General features: G+C 42.9%; 2 protein-coding genes across 2 annotated transcripts in view; both read right to left on the minus strand.

Annotated features, from left to right (window-relative positions):
* The window catches only part of LOC125721432 (tripartite motif-containing protein 29-like), a 94,263-nt gene that overhangs the window by 75,101 nt on the left and 1,245 nt on the right, over positions 1–17,917 (minus strand). Inside the window, exons 2-5 of the mRNA XM_048997337.1 lie at positions 14,599–14,694; positions 13,792–14,025; positions 13,462–13,620; positions 12,834–12,893 (exon numbers count right to left, since the gene is read on the minus strand). Coding sequence (XP_048853294.1) covers positions 12,864–12,893; positions 13,462–13,620; positions 13,792–14,025; positions 14,599–14,694 — 519 coding nt within the window. The 3' untranslated portion in view covers positions 12,834–12,863. The remainder of the gene's footprint in view (positions 1–12,833; positions 12,894–13,461; positions 13,621–13,791; positions 14,026–14,598; positions 14,695–17,917) is intronic.
* The window catches only part of LOC125721434 (uncharacterized), a 55,802-nt gene that overhangs the window by 24,402 nt on the left and 13,483 nt on the right, over positions 1–17,917 (minus strand). The gene's annotated exons all lie outside the window — the stretch shown is intronic.

Genomic DNA, 17,917 nt, shown 5'->3' on the forward strand with positions numbered 1-17,917 from the left:
GTAATCTAATGTCAGTACAAATACAGCTGCTCTGTGACGGCCTCAGAGGTTGTCTAAGAGAATATTGGGAGCAACAACATCATGAATTCCAAAGAACACACCAGACAGGTCAGGGATAAAGTTATTGAGAAATTTAAAGCAGGCTTAGGCTACAAAAAGATTTCCAAAGCCCTGAACATCCCACGGAGCACTGTTCAAGTGATCATTCAGAAATGGAAGGAGTATGGCACAACTGTAAACCTACCAAGACAAGGCCGTCCACCTGAACTCACAGGCCGAACAAGGAGAGCGCTGATCAGAAATGCAGCCAAGAGGCCCATGGTGACTCTGGACGAGCTGCAGAGATCTACAGCTCAGGTGGGGGAATCTGTCCATAGGACAACTATTAGTCGTGCACTGCACAAAGTTGCCCTTTATGGAAGAGTGGACAAAATGTGGAAAAGTTCAAGGGGGCTGAATACTTTTGCAAACCACTGTATGTCATTGCCCAGAGTTACTTGGATTTGCTGGAAACTTGACTGTGACACAAACACAATAACCTGTAGCAGGACTTGTAGTCTTTCAGGCACTCGGCCCCAGATTTTTAATTACTTTGACTTTATATCTGAATCCGAATGTGGCCATTAGCAATTTCATATATATATGTATATATATTCAGGACGCTAATTGTCGCACTGCCTTTATTGTTATTTATTCTATTCTACTGCCTTTATTGGCCCTACTGCTCCATTTCGTTGTGCTCATACACAATGACAGTAAAGTTGACTTTGACTTATGAAGTGAGAAGGCCATGGATAGAGAAGTTGTGCTAATGCTAACTGTGACTACGGCAGTCAGATTTATTGGACCCAGCTGATGGGCTCCACAAGTCCCCACGTGATCTGAGCCACAGGTACAGCTAAACTGTCTGACAACAAGCCAGTGAAGTCAAACAGCCTGCAGGGCCAGTCACCCCATCTGGGCGCAGGAGCCCAAAACAGAACAAAGGCTTTTGTTTTCTGACTTTGACTCACAATTGGGTAAATAGTGATAAATCAGCCTCCCCCCTGAGAGTTACCCCAAAACACATCACTCTAGTTCACTGTCTTTCACACGTTGTTCTGTTGATCATGTCCCCAAGAGGGAAGCCAGACTTTCCCAGAATGGCAGCTGCTCACTGTAACATGCATTAAGAGATTGAAAAGTGCTGGTGAACATCCTGCCTGGACGCCGGCCACTGCGATGGTGCACATGAATAGGGTGAATGGAACAATATATGTGGACTTTCATGGAATATAAACTGTGAATCGTCCATCTATCCAGCAAACCCCACTATAACAGTACCACCACCCAGTCCACCCGCCTGCATCGCAAATATCACCTGAAATATCAGGCGAAACATCAACACAAGCAGATAGCTTCCATATTAATGCAATGGGAGCAGAAACAGCTGTGGGCTGGCCCCCCATCCTGGGTTGTTCCCTGCCTCGTGCCCATTGCTTCCGGGATAGGCTCCGGACCCCCCGCGACCCAGTAAGCGGTTTGGACAATGGATGGATGGATGGATATATATATATATATTAGGCAGTCACATAAACTTTTAAAATGATCTCCATGTTGATTTAAACCTATGATATTATGTATTATGTCAAACTGTTTGCCCTTAACCGTTTCAAAATCTCTCCTAAAGTCATCCCAGTATTGGCAGTATTTTCAATATACTCATGTATTTTTTGACATGACCACTAGCTCACCTCATATAGCTAATCAGTACCTCAGTGACTTTATAAAACTAGTTTCATTAATTAATTAAGTGAGCTGGTCGTGAAATTTAACAAATACATGAAATGGCCGAGGTGAACCTGAGGAGAGGTTTAGGAACCATATTGGTGTTCATCTAGCCATCCAACAAGATATCAGTAACTTTTTGGAGAACATAAGAAATTCCTTTTAGTTTTTTTGTTTTACTCATAATTTGCACATGTTCTAATATTACATTTTCTTTTTCATACTGAGAAAATATAAATTTACTACCCAGATAAATAGCTTTAAACATTTCCTATGACTCCCTAAGACTTTTGCACAGTACTGTATATATCTCAGGATTCCTAATGAAACAGGACTTATGTGTTTTTTTCTGGTAATTGGTAATCACCTACACTACTTGATGATGATCAGGTGCTTTTCTGTTGTTGTACTAACGTGACTTATTAAGATTTTATGTTATTTATGTTTACTTAGTTGATATATGATTAATTTGATTATATCATTATCTTTACTAAGTTACCTCAGGACCGCTGTAGGTTTTGAGTTAATAAACTGTCTGCCGTCTGCCGCCCCCTGCTGGCCAAAGCGTCGCCGCTGCGATATCAGGCTGCTGCGCTCAGTGAGCAGAGAGCGCGGATTAAGTCTGTTACTCAGTTACGTTCTGGGCAGCGCGGAACCGGGACATTAATGGGATAGAATAGGAAGCCTTTATTGTCAGTGTACAGGTAGCAAATACAATATATAGACCGAAATATAAAATATACATATAGAGGGGAGGGGAAAAGCTCCCCCCACTCATCAGGCTTAGATTTCATTATATTTTATTTTATTCAGAATCAGAATTCACTCTATTGGTACAACTGCATGTACTATGAATTTGTTTAGGCAGTTTTGGTGCATTAACAGCCAACATAGAACATAAGTCAGAGAAAAACAGTCATTTTGTATGTTTGTTCAGCTTACAGAACCCAATTATTAACATACGTCACACTTCAGACAGAGTAAAAAGGGTTATACTGGTTATAAAGCAGAGATTTTACCTTTTTGCCACGGAGAAGCAGCGACATGTGAGACTCTGATACGGTAAAAATGATTCCTCCAGCACACAGTGAGCTATCCCAGCATGCACAGCGACACGGGGGAGTTTGGATAAACCCCAAACCCTGGATAGAGGGACTCAGTGAATGAGGAGGTGAATCTGTGCAGGGGGGTCAGTCCATCAGAGGAGACTCTGTAGAAGGACAGAGCACCAGCCCCCCAGTCCAGATACACTCCTACTCTGCGGGAGCCTGAGGGCTCTATGGGTATGACAGTGTGTTTATTATTGCGCCGGACAGAGTGTCTGTGAGGAGAGCAGATAAGCATCCATGACTTGTTATTGGCTCCAAGCCCATAGTCCCTCACTCCTTTCCTCCTGATCCCTTTATAAGTGACTCCTATCCAGGCTCCATCTCCATCCCACTCAGCCTCCCAGTAACAGCGGCCAGTCAGACTCTCTCTGCACAGAACTTGGAGGCAGCTGTCAAATCTCTCTGGATGATCAGGATATGGCTGCCGCTCTGCCCCCCCTGTCACCTTCCTGTTCCCCCCTGACAGAGACAGGTGTCTGTTTGCTGTGTTCGGGTCCAGCGTCAGCTGGCAGGAGTCTGTAGGCAGGAGGAAGAATCATTAATCCCATCAGGCCGCCTGTACTTTATGTTTCTGTACGATATAAAAACAGCACAGCTTCCCCTAACGAAGCGGGAACTGAAGTTTATGAAACATAAAGTGGGCGCGCGACGGTGGCGGGAAGAGCCGCCAAAATGGGGCGCTTGTTAAACTAATAGGCTTAATTACAGGTAAATAAAATTACAAACAGCATTCATCAAACATATTAACCATAAAATTACACAACAAAGATTACCACTAAAAGTGAGTTTGTCTTTAGGTCACAATATGAACGTCTTTTAATCCACTTTGGACACACACCTCTCTCCAGCAGCGCGCCGACGCGACGCTCCCAACGCGGACGCATCTAGGCTGGTTCTCCGCAAAGCGCAGCACTCGCGTATTACACCGCGTATGCGTACATGGAAACGTTCATATTTCTCTGGTCAAGCTGTGTACTTTGCACATGCGCACGTGTCCTATTTAAGTATTAGTAGTAATTCTGATATTCCCTGCACACGTACCACAGCCGCGAGGTCTATGTATGTTTCCCTACGTTTTACAAATTCAGAGCGGCAGTTCACAGGGCTGCCAACTTTGATCAACTGGCTGGGGTGAGATTTTCAATTTGGGACAAATCCGCACACATATGCATACGCATTTATATGTATGTAACAGTTCTATTACCTTGAAAATTGGCTGTAGGGTTTGCAAACTACCCCAATCCTCATCAAAATCATCTATGTTGGCGTTTAAAGACAAATTTGGAGTGCGGCAGGCGGTCGTCCGCGGAGGAGTAAAATGCATCATAAAAGTCTATACAAACACGTCCGCTTATACGCGCGCGGAGAGGTACCAGTCTGGCCGCCACGTTTTCTGCGTTGATTCCGGCTTCGTCTGCGCACTTACATGAGGATAACAAGACGCATGCGCGACGTGCAGTGCCACCAGAAATTGGGGTGGCAGTATGATCACGTTTTGTCACGGAACATTGTCTTTACTAACGGTACAGATAGTATTAAAGTAGCATCTGATTTTTTTAAGAATGAGTGTCCAGAAGAGCTGTATATTTTCACAGACAAGAAAAAAATATTCCGATCACTATTGTGTCCTTCTTTGTACAGCGTCTTCAAAATTTAATGGCAGTATAAGTTTCTAAGAAAGCAGTGTCATGCGTACAAGGTACAATGAAATTCTAACCTGAAATTCTTACTTACCTACTTTCATAAGCAGCATTATTTTTCATACATTTCCATCCATCCATCGATTTTTCTGGCACTTATCTAATATATAACATATATTCTATTTGTGTGTGTGTGTGCGGTTTTATATATATATATATATATATATATATATATATATATATATATATATATATCCATCCATTCATTTTCCAAACCGCTTATCCTACTAGGTCGCGGAGAGTCTGGAGCCTATCCCAGAAGCAATGGGCACGAGGCAGGGAACAACCCAGGACGGGGGGCCAGCCCATCGCAGGGCACACTCACACACCATTCACTCACACATGCACACCTACTGAATAGGCAATTTAGTAACTCCAATTAGCCTCAGCATGTCTTTGGACTGGGGGGGGGGGAAACCGGAGTACCCAGAGGAAACCCCACGACGACATGGGGAGAACATGCAAACTCCGCACACATGTAACCCAGGCGGAGACTCGAACCCAGGTCCCAGCGGTGTGAGGCAACAGTGCTAACCACTGCACCACCATGCCATCCTTAATTTTTAATTAAGAATTAAAAATGAGTTTATTGGGTCCTAATTTGGTACTAAACACCTGTTTTGTTTTATAGAGAGTCCACCCCACAGCCTGCCAGACACATTCAGTAAACTGATTATGCTATTAATGATCGTATTGTGCTAATTTTGCTCAGTAAGCAATGTGCAAAATTAACTAATGTGCAAAGCTAATTAATGTCTATCATTATTTGAGATTGTTATGTTTATTACTTATTGCTGCTCACAATGATCCGCCTGATATTTTGACCAAGCAATGGACACAAATAAAATAGTGAGTTTAATATTGATTCTACAACAGCTATTAATAAAAGTGAGTTTGTCTTTAGATCACAATATGAACGTCTTTTAATCCACTTTGGACACACACCTCTCTCCAGCAGCGCACCAACGCGACGCTCCCAACACGGACGCATCTAGGCTGGTATATAATGTAGTATATATTATATATAATCTCTCAGGTTATATATAATATATAATCTCTGGGTCTGCCCCCAGGCCTCCTCCTGGTTGGACATGCCTTGAAACACCTCCCCAGGGCGCCATCCAAGAGGTATCCTAGAACTATCAACTGACTCCTTTCAATGCGGAGAAGCAGCGACTGTACTTTGAGCCCGGATGTCTGAGCTCCTCACCCTCTCTAAGGCTGAGCCCAGACACCCTGCTGAGGAAACTCATTTCTGCTGCTTGTACAGTATTCACAATCTCATTTATTCGGACATCACCCAGAGCTCATAACCATAAGTGAGGGTAGGAACGTAGATCAACTGGTAAATTAAAAGCTTCACCTTCCAGCTCAGTTCCCGCTTTTTCCAAATTGCTGCACCGTGAACAAACCCCCGAGATCAAAGTCAAATTGAACTTTATTGTCATCTCCACCATATATAAGTATACAGAGAGATGAAATGGCGAAGCTCAGGGCCCACAGTGTAAACATAAACTTAGTCCAATATAGAGAACAAGACAAGACAATGTGCAAAGGACTTACAGGACAGTGCAACTGAGGAAGAGGAGTAGATTGTGCAATATACAGTAATGTGCAATACCAGACAATGTGCAATATTGTTAGAACTATATTAAATATATGATGTTTTTTCTGCAGTCAGTTAGACCTGAATTCACCATCATGTACGCTGTAACAGCCTGAGTTCACGGTGTAAACAGTGTATGATAATAGTAGTAACAGCAGTAACACGTCTAACATTTCTAACAGCTGAAAATAGGAATAGAAGCAGAATAATGGGGCAGACAGAGAATAATGGGGATTCTTATTATTGCCCCCATGTCAGAGTGACAAAGTGTTAAGTGCAGTGCAGTGCTTAAGGGTCAGTCTGTGGCCTTTAGCTGTGGGTTACGGGGGGGTTGAGGCAGTGAGGAGGCAGAGTGAGGGATCCTGGGAGGCAGCATGGTGTTGAGGAGCCTGACAGCCTGGGGGTAAAAACTGCCACGCAGCCTGGCAGACCCGGCTCTGATGCTGCAGTATCTTCTCTCAGGTGGCTGGAGTGTGGAATGACCATGTGAGGGATGTGATGGGTCCTGCACAATGCTGCAGGCCTTGCGGACACTGCGTTTGCAAAAAGCGGCTTGTAGGGAAGGGAGAGGCATCCCATAATGTTCTCTGCTGTTTTCACTGCTCTCTGCAGGAATTTGTGGTCAGATTTGTTGCAGCTGCCACACCAGATGGTAATGCAGTTAGTCAGAACACTGCTGATGGTGCCTCTATAGAACATGGTGAGGATGGGAGGGGAAGGTTTGCTTATTTCAGCCACCTCAGGAAGTTTAGTCTTTGCTGGGCTTTCTTGAATAAGGAGCTGGTGTTATTTGTCCATGTAAATTCCTCAGTTATGTCCACACCGAGGAACTTGGTTCTCCTTACAATCTCCACAGCAGTACCGTTGATGCTGAGTGGGGTGTGGGCAGGACGTGTCCTTCTGAAGTCCACAATCATCTCTTTTGCCTTGTCAGCGTTGACAGATAGATTATAGTCTCTGCACCTTATAGACAGACTTTCCACCTCTTCTCTGTATGCTGATTCATCTTCTCTATTTATCAGTCCCACCACAGTTGTATCATCCACAAACTTGATGATGATGGTGTTGGACGTGTTGCAGCCCATACATACTGACTGGGGCGTCTCTGTCAGGAAATCCAAGATCCAGCTGCAGAGAGTGGTGTTCAAGCTTAACCCCCTCAGTTTTTGAGGGACATGTTGAAGGTAGAGCTGAAGTCTATGAATAACATCCTGACATCTGTGACTCTCTTACCCAGATGTGTCAGGGAAAGGTGACGGGCAGAGGCTACGGTGTCCTCAGTAGACCTGTTGGACCGGTATGCAGATCAGAGAGGGTCTAGAGAGGTGGGAAGATTAGTCTTTATGTATTACTGCCATGACCAGCCTTTCCAAGCACTTCATGATGATTGACATGAGTGCTACTGGGCAGTAGTCATTCAGGCCTGTCACTGATGGCTTCTACAGCACTGGGATGATGGCGGTTAATTTGAAGCATGCTGGGACAGACCACTGGCTTAAAGAGGTGCATTCTGTGAGGACACCAGCCATGTGGTCAGTGCATTCTCTCAGCACTCAGCCAAGTATGTTGTCAGCTCCTGCTGCCTTGCGTGGGTTGACTCTGGATAGAGTACTTCTCACATCAGCTGTGGTCAGACAAAGTAGCTTCTCACTTGGGGGGTGGGGGGGGGGGTGTCGGCTTATTCTGTACAAAACAGTTGTTTAGCTCATCTGGAAGGGAGACATCACCGCCATTGATGTGTAGGATGGGCTCGTAGATCGTGATTGGCTGAATTCCCTGCCATATACGGCGTGTGTCTTTGGTGCATTTAAAGTGTACATTGATCGTCTGTGCATGTGCCTGATTGGCTATCCTCATAGCTTGGGACAGGTTGTCTGTGGGCGTCCTGAGGGCAGCCTTGTCTTTAGATCTGAAAGCTGCATTTCTGATTCTTAGCTATGTGAGCACTTCCCTCATCATCCAGGGCCTTTGGTCGGCTCTCGTGGTCATCGATCACAGAGTTTATATACTCCTCCAGGTTGATGGCGTCACCATTTATAGCAGCCTCCTTAAAAATGTCCCAGTCAGTAGATCCAAAGCAGCCTTGGAGAGCTGAGACGGCACCAGCTGGCCACACTCTTACTGACTGGTTTGTTGTGCTTCAGCAGGGATTTATACACAGGAACCATGATCACAGTGACATGGTCTGAGTAGCCGAGGTGGGGGGGGGGGGCCTTGTAGGCCTCACAAACGTTTGTGTAAACATTGTCCAGACAGATTCTCCCTCTAGCTGGGATGTTCATATATTGGAAGAATTTGGGGAAAACTGGCTTCAGATTTGCCTGATTGAAATCTCCAGCAATGATGAAAAAAGACTCTGGATTAGACTGTCTGTTCCCAGCGATTTATTATTTTTTAAGCAATTTATTGCTGCACACATCTCAGTTAAACCAACTTGGACGTCACAAAGTTCACGATCCACATCAGTTATTCCCGTGATGTTTCAGAAGAAATCAAAAATTTTGGATCAAGACTCCTGACATACAAATTATTAAAGAACTCAGTGCAGAATTTGGCTATTTTCTTGATGTCATCTGCAGCATTTCCATAAATCCTCACCCGCATAATGCAGTTGTTCCTGACTTGCTGACTTTCCAGCCTAAAGAAATAGGCTGAGTTCTGCTCACCTTGTTCAAGCCATTTTTGCCACAATCTAACAAAGGCTCCTTCTGCCTTATGTTTATATATAATCATACAATTTATTCTGTAAGGCACCTCCTACATTATTTTCTATATCAGTAAGACGACTGACTGGTTTGCAGGTTAAAGCAGTAAATCTCATTTATAATTTTGTTTTCTTCATCTCTTCCGATTCGAGCCAAGTCACTACTAAACCTTCTGACAAATTTTGCTACATCATATTATTATTGCAATACTTTTTTCTGTATTGGGTCTGTTCCAGTGTAAGTCAGTTAATTATTCTATATTTAAAATATCTACTTTTTTTCTCAAGATTGAACTGTTTAATATCCAGTTTGAAGATATTTTATATGCAGTAGACGATGACAAAGATTGCATGTTCTCCCCATGTCGTCGTGGGGTTTCCTCCGGGTACTCCAGTTTGCCCCCACAGTCCAAAGACATGCTGAGGCTAATTAGAGTTGCTAAATTGCCCATAGGTGTGCATGTGTGAGTGACTGGTGTGTGAGTGTGCCCTGCGATGGGCTGGCCCCCCATCCTGGGTTGTTCCCTGCCTCGTGCCCATCACTTCTGGGATAGGCTCCGGACCCCCCGCGACCCAAGCGGTTTGGAAAATGGATGGATAGATGGATAGACGATGACAATATGGATATATGGATGTCAATGGCTCGGTGGTCAGAAAATGGTGAAGCTATAATGTTTGTTTAAATATTTCCTAATTCATTAGAAATAAGCCAAAAATCAGTTTGTGACTGATTTGAAAAGGTCCAACACATTTGGTTGGAAAATCTCTTGTTTAATCTCTTCCATCATTTTTTCTTTTTTCAGAGCCTATCATGACTATGTATAGTTATTGCCGTCACTGGATGATAAATCCAGACAGTAGTAAATCTGCATATAGTTCACACTACACGGTAAACAAAACAAGTCGGCTTGCAGCTCTAATCAAACAGTGTATGATAGAGCGCCATCTTGACTCCCTTCTCCTTCTACATTTAATGCCACAACCACATGCTCACAAGTGAGACTGGAAACGAAGGAACCGACCAAGATGGTTTTCTCGCACTGCCCCCCGGTGGACATGACCTTCAATCCTCCAGATAGATGTAAACTACGCACGCAAGTGTAGTCGTGTCGTGTGAAGTCATGGCCCTAAAGCACAGACTTAGGAGATGTTCAGTGTCACAGCCAGTTTGGGTAAGACTGCAGGTGCCGTCTTAGGACAATATTAAAGAATCTGAAAAAAGTACACTCAGCGAATGCACAAAAAGAGCAAACGTGAAGGAAGGACTTCAGGGGGAACAAAGTGCATCAAAGCCCACAGCTACTCTCTCTCTCATCTGACTCCAGTTGTGTGTCACCTACACACTGGGTCAGACAATGTGTTTTATACATTAAACTGATCTTTACTGAATATCAAGCCTTTGGTTGGAAAATCTTTATTAATGACTGATTGTATTATCAGGATAAACCTTGATTTTTATGCGTTAAACTGAAATGGGGTCAAATGAAAACTATGCAGCAGCCCTGATCAAACCAGCTACTCCTACTTGCCCTTTATCAGTGAGACTAGAGCACTTAGGAAAGGAGGTGGAGCAGCCACCTTATTTAATGGGTTTGAATTATTTTTACAAGTCAGGCACTACTTTCTGTCAGAAGGGTAATTATGAATCTGAATGAACAGAAATTACATGTGGAGTTCCTCAAGGGTCCGTTATTGGCAGTGGGCAGTGGTGGCTTAATGGTTGTTGGATTGAATCCCCGACCAGCAAGGCACCGCTGAGGGACCCTAAGCAAAACACTGCTCTCTGGGCGCTGAATTAGCTGCCCCTTGCTATGTCACAATGTCACATATGGGTTAAATGCAGAGGACACATTTCGGTGTTGTGCACTGTGTGCTGTGGTGTGTCAACACTGACCATCAATTAGAATTATAATCCTCACTGAGCCTCTTTGTTCAACATCTACATGCTTCCATTTGCTCAGATTACGGAACATTATAAAATCTCTGGAACACTTAAGGCCATGTTGTTAGTAATTAAATAAAAATTCACAACAAATAATAATCCATTGTTATGCATTATAATCATGGCTTTAAATATTTATCAAAAGGCATAACACATTATAGGCATGCTTATTATGCATAATGAATGATGTATGAAGCTTTCATCTTTAGTGCCCTATAAATACCTTCATAATGCATTATAATGATCGGTATAAGCATTAAGGATGCTTTGTATTGCATTATGAAGGTATCTATAGTGCCTTATAGCTGAGTGTGTCATAAAGCATTCATAAAGCGTTATAATGGTGGATATAATGTGTTATGCTTTTTTATAAATATTTATAGCTGTGTTTATAATGCTTTATGAGTGCAGTATAATTAAGCAATAACATATAAGAAGATACTCCGGTATATCATGGCTGTGATTCGGTCAAAGGTAGAAGGCTATAGGCCACCACAAAAAAAAAAAGTTCTCATAACATCAGTGCAAGTGGGAGGGGCCATCGTGTCCAAACCATCCGCATACCTGGATAATTCAGTCAATCACCAATATAGTTTTGTCTAATATTTCCGGTGCCAGCAGTAAAACAACTAGCCAGCTTATTATCGGAGTAACTTTGCATTGTAAATGAAAACCATGCCACAGGTCTGATAAATAAAATATTATGGCACTTGAGTGGCGAAGAGATCATGAGGCAGATTGCAAAGTTCAGTTATTGGCATCTTTAATAGTGCGACTGTTAAAAGGACAGTTGGCAGCTTATAAAACTTATTCTGGAACAGAAAAGAACAAATCCCACAAAATGGAATACATATGAACCTTTACTCTCACTGTCACCTATGTTCATTTTCTAAACTGGTGGAAACACAGGCAGGTTCTGAAAAGGCATCAAGTGACAACCAGCCCAGCACCGGCTCCATGTTGGTGGAAATGAGGCATCAGTACAGTGTTCCCAGGTCCAGCCCAAGGTCTGCTTAAGATCCACCCAACGGAAGCTGAAACCAGCCCAATAAGAGAGAGAGAGAAGGATTTCTCTCTAAACCAGATACGGAAAAGCTTGTTCATGTGTTTATTTCCAGCAGGCTAGACTATTGAAATGGTGTCTTTGCAGGTCTTGGTAATAAATCAGTCAGACAGCTGCAGCTCGTCCAGGATGCTGCCACCAGAGTCCTCACTAACACCAAGGAAGTGGAGCATATCACACAGCTCCTTAATCACTGCACTGGCTTACTGAGCATCACAGGATTGGTTTAAATATTATTACTTGTCTACAAGGTACTAAATGGCACTAACTTCCTTGAACCTTGTGAAGCATCCAGACCCCTGAAAGTTTACTCAGTGTCCCAGAATGAAGACCAAACAGGCTAAAGCAGCTTTTAGTCTCTATGCTCCCTGTCTGTGGAACAAGCTTCCTGAAGACCTGAGGTCTGCTAACACTGTCAGCTCATTATAATCAGGGCTTAAAACGTTTTTGTTGCTGCTTTGTTTCAATAAATTAAATTAGCAGGAGTTTAGTCATACGCTGCCTCTACAATCTCACTTCTTTTTAGTTAACTGTTTATTTGTGTTTTGGGCTTTTAGACTTTTTAAAATTGTTTTTTAAATTGACAATGAACGTGTTTGTAAGTCCCACACGAAGTATCGAAAAAGTACCACAGCTGCAATGATGCTTTTGGTACTGGAACTTCTGGTACTGGTACTCGACTGGAAGTTAATGGAAAAGGGAAAGAACCAAAAGTACCGAACCTGGTGCAGTGGAAAAGCACCCTGAATAAACTTGCCTTACTTAGCAATTGGATTTAAAGTCCACTGAGATAAAAAGCTCATGTAAATGTGAAAGACCAGGAGGCAGCGGGAGAGAGAAAGAGAAGCTCCACTAGCAGTAGAAAATGAAACACAATAAAACACAATAAAACACACTCCACCTCATACAGGGAGAGAGAAGCGTGTGTGTGAACAGACTCACAGTGTAAGAATTCTGCTCTGGTCCTGGGCACTAATACTGGTAGGACGGTGTCTTTGGTAACTAGAAGGAGACAGAGAGAAACAGCGATGTGAGTAAAAGGAATTTACTTGTGGAAGATGGACTTCACTCACTGTGGAGATAACAGCAGTGGGGTATTATCATTATGAGGGACAATAAAAAATAAAATTGCATTTTAACAAACTGCAAATCATGGTAAGTTACACATAATACAGATTTTTGGTTTCTATAATGTAGAAGAAACATGTTTCATGTGATCTGGGTTTTGCAGCCAGTAGAATGTGAAGCTCTTTCACCAGTTATCACAAAGATTTAAACTTATTGTAAACAAACTGACTTGGTCACACAAATGTGAGGCTGACTGTACTGCATACTCTCTCTGCACGGTTTACATCGGGGGGGGGGGGGGGGGGAGGGGGAATTATACCCGCAAAGTCCAGTGTGTACGCAGGTCTTTGGGGTAACCTTTAGGTCAGCTGTTCAACCACAGGTGTGAGACCCTTCAGCCAATCAGTCCTCTAATTAGTAATCCAGCAAAAGCAGCCCTTTCTGGGTAAGACTGGCCAGCCCTGGTCTATATTAACATGAACAGACTAGAAAATGTATTAACCTGGTGATGGATCTCTGCCATTTTCATTCTGCAAAAATTCTCCAGTTGATCTTTCAGTTCAGAAACCGCCTTCCTCAAATTCCCAAAATCAGATCTGGGACTGACAGAGATTCTGGGTCCAAATCCAGCTTCAGGAGTGACAGGAAGAGCCTGGCGCCTCTACAGACAAACAGTCTGATTAAACAGCTTCATCAATACAAATGTGTATTGCAATCTAATTAACAGAACCATTAACATCTGACAAATGACAGACTAGTTGAAATACAAATGACAATATGCATTCATTTGAATACTCTGGTTTTCTTATTGCCAAAGTAGCTGTTCTGTTACCTGGAGGAAATGGATGTGATCTTCTGTGTGTGAAAGCTGCTCCAGCTCAGAGTGTCTCCTCTTCAGTTCATCGATCTCCTGCTTCAGTCTCTCCATGTCTCCTTCAGCCTGACTCACTGCAGCCTTCTCCTGATCTCTGATCAGCTTTGTCACCTCAGAGCGTCTTCTCTCAATGGAGCGGATCATCTCAGTGAAGATCCTCTCGCTGTCCTCCACTGCTGACTGTGCTGAGCTCTGTTGGTGACACAGGGAGCAGAGGACAGTAAATTACAATTGGCCCCTTTTGAGACTCCAGAGAGCCTCATTGTACAATAGAGATGTGAGCCGACAGGAGGTATAAAAACAGCACAGGGCTGAGGTTTGGAGCGACACCATGCTGGACGTCTCAGGTACTGAAACCCAGCCAGCACTGATTGGAAATGATCCCTCATTAAGCTCATACACTGTCAGCTGCAGGGATTTGGCAGAGACTGGTGGCTGTATGGGGCAGGTTGGTTGTCACCATTAGGTCTCAGTTTAATAGGTGACTTTTTTAGTGTTTATTTGCATTATGCTGGGTTATGAAAAGTTTCATTTTTCTCAAATGGGCTTTTTATGGTATTTTTTTAAATAAATAAACTACTACTGCTGCAACACTTGGTTAAACTCTGTAATCCAGCAACTTTATCCCACTGACCCAGAATAACCCACAGCAGCATTAATTTGATTAATCCGCGCAAGTCTGTAAATCTACAATCTGTTGAATCTGAGAGAAGATTCATTATGATCACAAGCCAGCTGTTATCTTCTCCTCAGGTTCATACTCACAGTGATTGAGGCCACAGCCTCTCTCAGCTCCTGCAGCTCCTTCTCTCTCATCTGAATTCTCTGCTGAAATTCCCTCTGTATTTCACCCATTTGTTTCTACAGATAGGAAACAAGATGACAAAACAAGTTTGTTTCATTAGCTGAGATTACATTCATTTATCATCCTGTCCAGGGTGGACCCCAGCCTTGGGCCCTATGCTGCCTGGGAAAAGCTCCAGGCACTCCCCCTGACCCTGACCTGGATTACCGGATAGGAGATGGATGGATGGATGGATATTCATTAATGATTTATTGACTGTAGGTAGGATTCAATGGACATAGACCCTTTGGTCCTGTTTCCACCTGGTATTAACATGCGTCCTGGGTGATCCAATCACAAGTGGACAGCGCTAATTACCCAGGACGCATTGGAGATACATTGAGATCCGATCACTCAACCCACATTGGGAGGTGGTCTGGGCTGCATATGGCCACATTCTTATAGCAATGTGAAGGCGAATGTGTCCTGGGCTGCACTGCAGGACCGGCTACTCTACTGACGTCCTATTAGATTGATGTCAGATCACATGTCAGTTGATAATGGGCCACTGTGTATAAACTGCACTGTGAACAACAATAATGCATCTTTTCTCCTGCGACACTGAACCCTCTGAATCTGCTGGGAAGTTGGTTTAATATTGGACTGTTGTGACCCATTCATATGGAAACTGTGTCAAAGTCTGCATCGTTGATGTTCCACGCAAATTCAGAAAGGAAAATGTGTAAAATGGGATTCATTAAAGATTCTTCAGAATTTGAACATATCATATATTTAATGTGCATGTTGGGGCGCAGCCTGGTGCAGGCAGGGAAACAAGGTGAGGATCCACTTAAAAGCTCCAAGACAAAGGGAATTAAGGAGACTGAACCAAACTGGAAAGACAGACAATAAAGGAACAATAAGGGGTCAAAACTCACCAGGGAAAAAGTAGCTAAGAAAATGACACGTAGACTAACAGAGGGAATGGGGCAGCTAGTGATGTTAAGCTTGACAATAAAAAAGCGATTCACTACATTCTGAAGCACAGCTTCAGTTTCCTTCGTTCCACCCTGAACACGTGACCATGGTCATCTGAAGCTTCATTCTGCACTCAACCATGTGACTGCTTTGGAAACTGAAAATGTGGCACAATCCTCATTACCGGTTTCAAACCTGTTGTACAGCACATATTTCGGCGTACACACACACTGCAGCGTAAGTTTTAATCATCATAATAATTTAATAATAATTCATTTTCAATAATTAATTTAATAATAATTATTATTATTATTATTAGTCATTATTGTGTCCAAGGTTCAGTTTAATTGTATGAATACATAATATCAGATTTGGGTGAGGGTATTACCCAATAATCTGTATAATTTTCCCAGTATAGAGACCAAGAAACAAATGATTGATGAGGCTTTGGTCAATATGCACAACCCTTCACCATAGTGGATAACGCAGGATTTAGGGAGGTTGTGGGGATCCTGGATCCAACCTACATTCTCCCATCCAGGCAAACATGAAAGGGTTTGGTGACAGAAACATTTAAGATAGAAAAAGAGAAAGCAAAGGAAGAGGTGAGAAAGGCCAAAGCAGTAAGACTAACATCTGACATGCGGACATCCATACATATGGAAGCTTATTTAGCAGTCAAATGCCATTTTATAAATGATAAGACTGAGCTGTCGACCTTATTATTGGGAGCAGGAAAATTCCCAAAGTCTCATTCTGCAGAAAACATGGCTGCAGTCGAGGCAGCCTGATGGAGGAGTGGGGAATACAGAATAAAGTCCGATGGCTCACACTGACGCTGCACAAAATGTGATTGCCTGTGTCAGACACACAACCTGCATTGTACATGCACTGAATTTGGCTGTGAAGAAGAACATAGAACAGACACAAGGACCTGAGGATATCAGATCCAAGGTAAGACAGATTCTGTGTGACCTACTTCAGAACCAGTACAACTGCTAGAGAAAGGCTTTGTCAAATCCAGCAGCAGATGGGCAGACCCACTCTGAGAATGATTACAGAAGTGGAAACCAGCTGGAATATCACCTATTCAATGCTGCGATGATCACATGATCAAGGAGAGCCAGTTGTAGCTGCATTGGTCACTCTGAAGACAGAGCTCACATAGCATAATGACACTGGCCACACTGCTGGGTCCAAGATATAAAACTGCAGGTTTCTGTTCTAATGCTCAGGCTGCTGTACCGAACTAACAAAGAAGCAGATGTGACATATAAGACAATTAACCAATAACAACAGTGCAGGGAAAACAGGCAACAAGTGCAGTAACTTATATTAATGAACACAAGACTAGGAAAACTCCCACAAACACTGAAAGTAAGAAACACACACAAGGAATTCAATACTTAGAAAGTATAGAAACATATGGAACATAATAAAACAAGGCACAAGCTTCACAAGCAGAACATAGAACTAACAAGCACTGGGAAGAATAGAAAAGCAATAATTAAATGAAAGAGGTGAGGTTGGTTCCTGACCTGCCTCAAACCCATAACCAGCTGGTCCCAGCCTCTGTGTCACACACTCATCCCAATGAGTCAAATGCAGCCATGTGGGGAAAAGGAAGAACACACTAGGGCCAAAGACGATGAGAGGACAAAGGGGATGGACAGCGATGGCTGCTGGCCACACGGGGAAGAGACAGAAGGATAGGCACTGAGGAGAAGCTTCATTATTTATGTCAAAGCTGCTCCACGCGTTATTAATATTAGTGAAATGTGCCGGTAAAAATGACATGAAGGTAAAATTAAAGCGTGTAGGTAAGAATGTGTGTTCAATAGCCTAGCAAATGGATGTGTGAATAGAAACATATAATAACAGTGTAATTGTTTATATAGTTTTATATTGGGCTGTCCGGGGGCTTGAATTCCTGGTTAGATATTCAGTCCCACTCCAGCCCTGACTACTTTTACTGTATTTGTTCCAAGTCAGACATAATTCAGCATATCAGACAAAACAATGAACCTCTTTGTTAATATTTTCATAAATTTTGAGCTTCACTGGTTATCATTGAAAGCCAAAATATTATCCTATGGCAACCAACACAATGCTTTAAAGGCTGAACCCTTTAACCTTGAATAGAAAAGTATTAATCTACGTACATCTTAGTACCGAAAGACCTTTTTTAACATGTACATTTGTACTGTGTTGATGTAGGTAAGGTAAGGTAAGGTAAGGTAAGGTAAGGTAAGGTAAGGTAAGGTAAGGTAAGGTACGGAGGTAAGGAGCACACACTGAGTACAGTGCCTTACCGCACCCACC

This window comes from Brienomyrus brachyistius, unplaced genomic scaffold (assembly GCF_023856365.1).
Source record: "Brienomyrus brachyistius isolate T26 unplaced genomic scaffold, BBRACH_0.4 scaffold33, whole genome shotgun sequence".
Lineage (NCBI taxonomy): Eukaryota > Metazoa > Chordata > Actinopteri > Osteoglossiformes > Mormyridae > Brienomyrus > Brienomyrus brachyistius.